The sequence below is a fragment of the Micropterus dolomieu genome, linkage group LG10 (genome assembly GCF_021292245.1).
Source record: "Micropterus dolomieu isolate WLL.071019.BEF.003 ecotype Adirondacks linkage group LG10, ASM2129224v1, whole genome shotgun sequence".
Classification (NCBI taxonomy): Eukaryota; Metazoa; Chordata; class Actinopteri; order Centrarchiformes; family Centrarchidae; genus Micropterus; species Micropterus dolomieu.
In genome coordinates, this window is record NC_060159.1 from 17,214,324 (window position 1) to 17,223,034 (window position 8,711).

Here is an 8,711-nt window from a genome sequence, read left to right on the forward strand (position 1 = left end):
AGTGATTTTCCATTTCCAGTCCCAGAGCAGATAAACACAAACATAAAAACACACTTTATTTAAAGTTTTCTGTAGAGCTTGCAGTTAAATTACATCTCTAACTACCAACAAAGTAAAATTTATAACCAACAGAATCGTGAAAGGACAGCACAAAGCTGTGTACACCCTCATCTGAGCATCATTAGGAACTTAACCTGCAACGTCTGCGAGAAAGCAAACATGCTTCATTCAACGCCCGTGGTGTGAAAACAACCAGAGGACGCTGTACATACAACTGTACTGCAAAGAGACAGACGCTGCGAAGACACTTCACACAGAGCTGTTAGCTGAGGATAAAATATCACACACACCACACAAAAGAGACACTAAGACAAACAGACAAACCATCAATGACTTTTGTATTTATAAGTTGCTGTCTGAAGTTTGACCAGATGCCACTTGAAAAGACTATTTTTTGTCATCTTATTCTGATCATTATAATATGAATAACATAATAAACAAACATTTCACCAAACAGACTTCTAAAAACAGGATAGTATTCTACAGGTATATGATTTAAGCCTGTTTGATGAGGTTTGTAGACATGCAACACCTTTGACAGCAAAATCTAGTCCCACCACATCACACAGAGACACTTCACTTCTCTGGGGAAAAAAGACTTGCGTGAGTGTCTATAATTTGAACATTCTGGGAAACATCATTGAATTTATTTGAAAAAAAAATGAAAGGCTATTGCTTACCGGTAGGCATTGTGGCTTGGCTCCCCTTCAACAGAAATTAGAGTGAATGAGGCTGAGTTTTTAAAAAAAAAGTGAGGTGCAGGTTTTAAGGGAAGAAACAAGATTTCCTGAGCAGGTCACATATCCAGAGTATTCCAAAAAGTATTCCTGCCAAAGCCTGGAGAAAAAATCCCTTAGATTTCCCAAATTCTCCAAGTCATTATGAATCTTTCCTCTTGGGAGCAAACATGCACTCCGCTCCTCCAAAATACACACAGGAGCACACACTTCGAGGCTGTGTTTTCTCCTGAACACACTCTCACACAAACACACACTGCTCTGGCTGATGTGTTCTGTCTTTTTATTTCTCTCACTTAAGTCTGCGGAGGATCTCCACCGTCTGCTCCTGTTTCTAAATGCTTCCCTCTCTCCCTCTCTCCTGTGGCAACACATCCACTGTGTGCATGTGTGTCTGAAAGTGTTCATGTGTGTTTGAATGTGAGTGTGTGTATGTGTGTGTCAGATTGAATGGCCTCTGCTCTCTACTGCTCCCTCTCTGCTGGGTATTCCCCTCCCCCTGACTCCTCCTCCCTCTCTCCCGCAGCAAATTACAAGGAGCTGGGAGTTCCACATTAAGTGCCTCCTCTCCTTTTTCCTCTCTTTCTTTCCCTTCTTTTATCTTTTCCCCCCGTCTTTAATTTCTTCCTCCTCTTCGCTCATTCTGAAAGTAAACTTTTGTGTGTGTTCGTCTGCTGCATGCTCAGCGGGCAGCTGAACTGCTGCTGTTATCGCCCAGCTCCAGAGATCACACACATACACGCACTTTACGGGGGGGGGGGTACGACTGATCAATAGGCTGAGAGCCAGCTCAAACAAAAGCTCCTCGTCAACTGCGAGACACTGCACCACTCATTGTGTCCCAGATCACAGAAAGGCTGGACAGAATGAATGCACAAAATGTCAGAAGTGGGATTCAAGATGTGCATAAACATAAGTGAAAATGGACACAGATGAACTACACTCTAAGACAACCTTTATGGCTTGTGATCTGATAATTTACGTGTAAAGCCAGTTATTGTTTCAAATGTTTCGATACCGTTGTGTTTCAGTACATTATACCAACATTTTTACAATCCCTTACTTAACAAACTGTTTATCTACATCCCTTATTTCTCAGTGCATCTGGGCACGCTCCATTTTAAAAATTATGTTCGGTTTACTTGTTCAGTTTTGTATAATGCTTTGTGTGGCTCTGGGGGAGCTTTTCCAAAGTTTGAAAAAATAACTGCATTACCCAGGAGGTGTGAGGCATTTAGGAGCTGGGGAGGGTTTAATTAAAGACACAGCTTAGTTGCATTGTGGTAATGGTAGGATGCTTTTTGGAGCTTGACTCATACAGGAAGTTAAAATCATGATAGCTCAGCCAGTTCTGCTTTGATTGTGACAATTCCTTAATTGTAATATGTCTCTTTTAAGTCCCCCAACTTTATGGAAGGGCAATATTAAATCCCTCAACACAAGAAGCCAAACAAGAACTGAATTTCCTAACTAAAAGATTATCGTTCTCAACAAGACATTTGAGCAAAGACTAAAAGGTAAGATGCTTGCTTCTATAGAGTATAAAAAGATTGTTGGTTGGTACTCAAAAAGAATCAGTGTCCAAAGCCTTATGGTTTTCCTTGTTTTAATAATTTACAAGAAAAAAGGCAAAGATTAGAGGTAGAGGTGTCTAGCAGAAAAAAATTCTCACAATTCTTTTCATAGGACCCCTCATGGGTGTCACAGGCCCAGGCTGGGAACCGTCGCAGCCCCTAGTTTGTCAACTATTGCTCTATAACGTGTATAATTTCAGAAAGGAGTTATAGTTCAGGACATGTGTCCCATAAGGGAGACACACGCAAGACAATAGGCCCTCAGTCTCACACACTAAAGCAAATGTGTCCACTATTTGTTGTCCCTCTTTAAAGACAGGGACTGGTCCCAGCAGCATGGGGTCCTGCTTACACCACCCCCATCTGCACACCAATACAATAAGACAGACCCCCTGGACTATCCTTACACACACACACAGACCAGTCCTCAAGAAGCACGACCCCTTTCTCTAATGGTCTGAGGGTCCGCTGACCCACGACACCCCTAAACCTCCACTCCACACGAATCTAAATACTGTCCACCTGCCCCTCACCCTGCTACCCTCACACCTCACACACAGGCCATTGATAATGAGCACCTCTAGTTTGGCAAACACACAGAGGGAGCGTCTAAACTCCTCGGTTCAGCCAAGCACGACCTGTTGATGACAGAAGCCTGCAGACCAGCTTATCTGATACCCCCTATATACTCCAACAGCCTCCACAACACTCCTGGCAGGATATCGACCAAAGAAACAATATGGTTCTTCTTTCACTGCATATCGGTGATCACTATATGAACTGCAATACATGCAGACACAGCGCTTTAAAAAGGGGATGACAGGGGAGACGGTAAGGCTGAGGTTATTGATAAAATCAAAGATTAGCTCGATGTTTTGGCTGTGGATTTGATCCAGGGAAAGAAAACTTCCTTTAGCAGACTGTCTGAAATGTCTTTTCCTTGAAGAAAGAAAGATTACAGTAGCCTGTGGTTAGTGCTCCAATGACGATTCTTCACTATATTGATTAATCTGTTGATTATAATTTTAAAACATGCCCATCACAATTTCCATGTTACATGAGAAGATTGATACCACTCTCATGTTCATACACTAAATATGCTTAGCCTAGCTTAGCATAAAGACTGGAAACATGAGGAAATAGCAGGAGGAGGAGTTTGAAAGACGGGCATTAACCAGGCCTGGAGGGTGTCAGAAAAGACGCTACTGAGTTTCATCATGGGAAATGTAGGATCCAATATTTTTGGAGCTTGATCCATATTAGAGACTAAAATTCAACATATCTCAGCCTCTGCTGCATCAATTTAGACAACTCTGTCCCTGTCACTTGCAAGTTCCCAGATGTTTTTAATAGTTTGTGCAATCCTTGCAGTCAAGTCAATAATGTGATTTTTTCCCCCATGTAGTGCAGCCAAACACCTTATTCCTTCTTAACACCTCCGCCCTCACTCGGCACTGCTCCAATGTCATTTCCCCTTCACAAGATATCCTGAAAGACCTCCCTCCTTTTCAAGGCTAACAACAAGCTATAAGAAGGCAGTGCTCCCTACAAGAGAGACAAACACTTCCTCTCAAACCTTCATGCACCCAGAGTCAGAATTGATGGTTTGTGGTGATGCCAAGATTATCAGGGCCCATAGTGCCGCGGTGGTCACTATGACGACAGCGAGGCATTCATCTCCAAGGCAGAGTGGCATGTGGAAAGACAGTGGGGGGGGGGGAGAGAGAAATGCTTATTGTCAATAAACCACTCCATTCCTCATAACTCTCAGGCAGTGCAAACACTGAAGCAGGGCACAGGGTTCATACACACTCTATTCAACTTTTACTGGTGCACACAAACACACACTGAGATATAAGAACGTGAAACACACACCCGCACACACAATCATTTGCTTTCCAACAGCATTGTTAACACCGATTCAAATGTTTTATTGTGTGTGTAATCAGAAAAGAATACTGTCCCCAGCCACTTAAGCATATCCTGAGAGGAAGGAGAACTTATTTGATGGTTGTTATTGCAGTGGGCAGCGTGTGTGTGTTTGCAGGTGTGTGTGTGGGTGGGTGAAATCTGGTCCAATCTCTTGCTCAGACAGCCTGAGAGCTTCTTCATTTTCTCAGCTGTCCACAATGAAGACAGTTCTGTGGTAACGTATACAGCACATGGCGGAGTTAACGGAGAGAATACAGAGGGAAATAGGTTCTGAGAGACTGTGACTAATGACAGGAGTTTGTGGGTGGAGGGGTCATTCATATACAGTTTCCCCCTCCCTCTGTGATCCTGTCTGTCTTTGTCATCGGTGAGATGGATCATCTGCAGACACACTCTCGTTCTTTCTTTCTTTGTGTCACAACTCTTGAAGCTTTTGTTCTTGCCACCTTCTTTATTAAACCCTTAACACGCCGTTTTGTACACTTTGCACCCTTAAGTAACTTTAAAGTTGGAAAAATCATCCCTAACTGTCTGACAGTATCATATTATATTCTGTATCCAACACAACCTCTTAGGTTTTTTCACAAAATCCATAGGTGATGCAGTGCAGCACACTTGTCACAGCCCCTTTGCCAGTCTCATCAGAGTCCATGAGCAGATTTCTGTCCAATCACAACCAGCAAGTAGAAGCTTTTAACAGTCCCTGTGCTAATTTAAGGCTAATTTCATCTGCACAAAATCTATAGTCCTGATTAACTCTGTAATATCCTGCATTGATTTTCCCTTTCCCAGATTTATGAGGTTTCCAGATTCACAAACACTATTCCCTCAGGCCGCAGCAGTCTCCTCGCAGTGCCAGGACAAGTCCAGGAATTTCTGACTTTTGCCGGCCAGAAATCTGACTGAAGCACCAGTTTCAACTTATATAAGAGCAGGAATCCCTCAAAATTGGCCGGAGGAGCCGGAGGCAGCGTCCAGGAAAACTAGGAGCGTCTTCGCCATTACAGCAGACTAAACAACAGTGATACAGAAATAACTCTACAGCTGCTAGGTCAACAACAACAAGGTCAACACCCGCAGCTAATGATAGAGCGGGGTGGCACCACGGCCATAGAATGCAGGAAAAGTATTTACGATAGGCGATAATGTCAGTATTAAACTATGCACTGAGTTGGTGTTCACATTAACAGATGCAGAACGACACAAAGCCAATCGTCAGGAGGAGGAGTACTGTGCTTCATTTGTTATGGTTATGTATTTGTGTGTGTGTGTGTGTGTGTGTGTGTGTGTGTGTGTGTGTGTGTGTGTGTGTGTGTGTGTGTGTGTGTGTGTGTGTGTGTGTGTGCAGACTGATTGTGTATAGAGTGAGTATGTGAGCATCTGTGGCGGATATATGGAGGAAGCTGTGTTTGGCCTCTGATTAAAATGCAGGACGAGGGTCCCGCTCCAGGAAAGGAGACCAGCAGAGTGGAGACGGAGGGACTTTTCTCCCATTAGGGAAACATGTGACACACACTAAAATATACACACACACACACACACACACAAACACACAGCACTCCTACTATATTTACAAATAATGTATTTGTTAAATACCTAGTATGTGTTCAATATGCGCACTTATGCGTCATGCCAAAAGAATAGAATTAAAAGTGATTTAGGAATATATTTAAAATATACAGTATATGCACACCAAAACTGAATGGTTATATTTTGGATAACAAGTTAAAATATATCAAAGAAGGTTTAAACCAGAGTTTATGAAGACTATATCATCAGATTATCATCAACAGTGCTAATATTATTTGAACCAATTTTACTGTAAAAAAAATACTGGAAGATGATCCGAATACCAATGTTATGCGTACAAGAGAGACCTTAGACCAAATATATATAACCATGTATATAATCACCAAACATACAACTAGCATACAAGAAACCATGACCACAGTTAAAAAAAATTAAATTAGAAGTAAGATAACAAGTGACAGCAGCCATGAGGCCATAAATCTTAATGATTAAAGTCACACATGACAACAAATGAGTCCATCCCATTTTGTCCCTCAGAAGCTGGGTGCTCCAGTTAGAGCTCCCAGAATGAGGACACACCACAAAGGAGAACTCACGTGTATGTGCACACACACCAAACACTTAGGTAAGAGTGTGAGGATATTGGATTGAAATTTAAAATAAACACGTCTCAGGTGAAAGCTGACAAATTTGATTTCTGTTGTATCCAATGCTCTTTATCAAACTTTCCCTGTGAAGATAGGCCACATCTGTAACATCTCATCTAACCAAAAAAGTATGTTAAACTGCACTGAAAACCTTGTTAAATCGGTGTCGCTTAGAACTGGACAGATAGATCTTCAAAAGCAAGACATAACAAACACACCTACAAATGCCATGTAGATCATCCTTTCAGATAAACATAGGTAAAAGCATTATTATTGTCATGTCCACCATTGAATCCCAGGCTTAAACCCAAACATGGTTCTCTAATCAGAGAAGTGGGCAAAGGTGCCATTAGAGCCACGCTAAATTGAAACCTTGGATTGAGTAATTGGAGGTCAGACTGGGTTTGGTGGAATCGACCTCTGCAATTATGATTAAATAGAGAGTGGGGCTTTTAAGGAGGAAAAGACTGTACTGTAACGTCTGTGCGTGTTGTGAAAGCGGTGCCATTTACAGTAAATTAAACCAGTTTCGCACATCCAAAGCTGAAGCCAACGCTAGGTGTCCTGGCAGTTCGCAGCGACACAAAGACAATGACAACCTGCCACTCACCTCAGAGAGACCATTCCCACGATTAGCCTTTCCTCAGCTGCTGGTATCCCAGTATCCTGTCACAGGTTAGATCCATGTCCAGGCATTTGAAAGGTTTCACGCTACATGTACAGTCTTGGAAACGCTGACTTAGGGCTTGTGTCAAGGAGGCCTGGTCCGTGGTCCAACCCCTCTATGAGGTCAGTTCAGAGAGAAAGGGAGACATTGAGAGGAAAGAGGGAGAGAGACAGAGAAGAACAGATGGAAGCAAAACACAACTGAACTGACTGCCCATTGGGAAGGGAGGGGGAGAGACAGGGAGAGAAGAGCTCGCACATCCAAGCAGCCCACTTCCTGACCAATTACTGCTGCGCTCTCTCTCTCTCTCTCTCTCTCTCTCTCCAGAGAGAGAGAGAGAGAGAGAGAGAGAGAGAGAGAGAGAGAGAGAGAGAGAGAGAGAGAGAGCAGCCAGCACTGCAGGCGGCACAAGTGACAGAAAGTACACTGGAAAAAAGCAAGAGAGGAGCGGTCACCGAAACTGTGACGAGAGACCAAAGAAAAGGGGAGAGACAGTGATCAAGAATTCATGTGAGATGATAGTGATTAACGGGAGAGGGGTGTAGGTGGGTGAGACAGAAAGAGACAAGCTGATGCAGAAGAGGAAAGATAAAAAGAGGGCAGCGCAAGGACGAGCCATCTCGCCTAACCCCAAAAAAACACGATAAGTGGGTCACATTACATCCAGCAGCAGTTTAGAGGCCCCCTTTTTTTTAAATGCCACTTTCTTGGTCTTGACTCCCCAGTGTCACTTTCAATATCAGAGATATCTTGGATATAAGACAGCTGAATAAGGTAAAGGGTTGTACTACCAAAACCAGCAAGGGAAGCTTGATCACAGAGCTCAGAGTGCAACCTGCTGTGAGCAAATATGTAGCACGCAAAGAAAATATCCAAGCCAGTGGTCATTGTGTGTGTGTGTGTAATTTGGTCATTGTTCTGCATCCTAACAGAGCAGGATGGAGGAAAGTCCCCTTCTCTGAGCCAGTGGCTGTTGTTCCTGCCTCCTGGTAGCAAGGCTTCCTGGGATTGATAAAGCAGCTCCTGGGCCTGTCAGCACACACACTTTCTCACTTCCGTGTTTTCACCGCTCTTAAGTTTTTCCAGGGAAAACAAAACTGCACGTGGTTCTGTGCAATCGCAAACATTGACCTTTGATAAGAAACTAACTAAGATACATTTAACTCTTAAAAACAAAGACCACAGTCTTCTTCACATGCATGCAGTGACTTTTAGCATACTTCCATCAACTTGGAAAATTTGGGAGACCCGCAGTGACCTACTGTAGCAGTGACCAGTGACCATACAAACAGAGCCTATATGGGTCAGCGACTTACTGCTGTTATCCTAACCTGGATAAATCCACAAACATCGTGCTGAGCCTTTGTAATGGAACACCACACCTTGCACTTTAAACACACACAAAGACGGTGACAGACAATAGCACCACTTCTGAGGAAAACAAGATGATAGAGAGCTGCCAACTGGTCGTTTTTATCATTGCTTTTATTCTGCTTCGAGGACAAGATGGGTGGAGTTTATTAGAAGTGTCAAGTAGCTTGTCAAACATAGAAAGGTAGACTGA

At 43.0% G+C, this 8,711-nt stretch overlaps 1 protein-coding gene across 2 annotated transcripts in view; it reads right to left on the reverse strand.

The window, feature by feature from the left end:
- LOC123977867 (pleckstrin homology domain-containing family G member 1) overlaps positions 1–7,312 on the reverse strand; it is a 44,233-nt gene extending 36,921 nt beyond the window's left edge. The window contains exon 1 of one of the 2 annotated variants that reach the window (XM_046060881.1): positions 7,091–7,312. Coding sequence is in view for 1 of the 2 variants with exons in the window: in XM_046060879.1 (XP_045916835.1) it covers positions 741–750 (10 nt within the window). In the remaining variant the exon portion in view is untranslated. Of the gene's footprint in view, positions 1–740; positions 1,037–7,090 lie in introns of those variants that run through there. The other variant, XM_046060879.1, reaches the window with a different exon arrangement.
- Between the last annotated feature and the right edge of the window lie 1,399 nt (positions 7,313–8,711).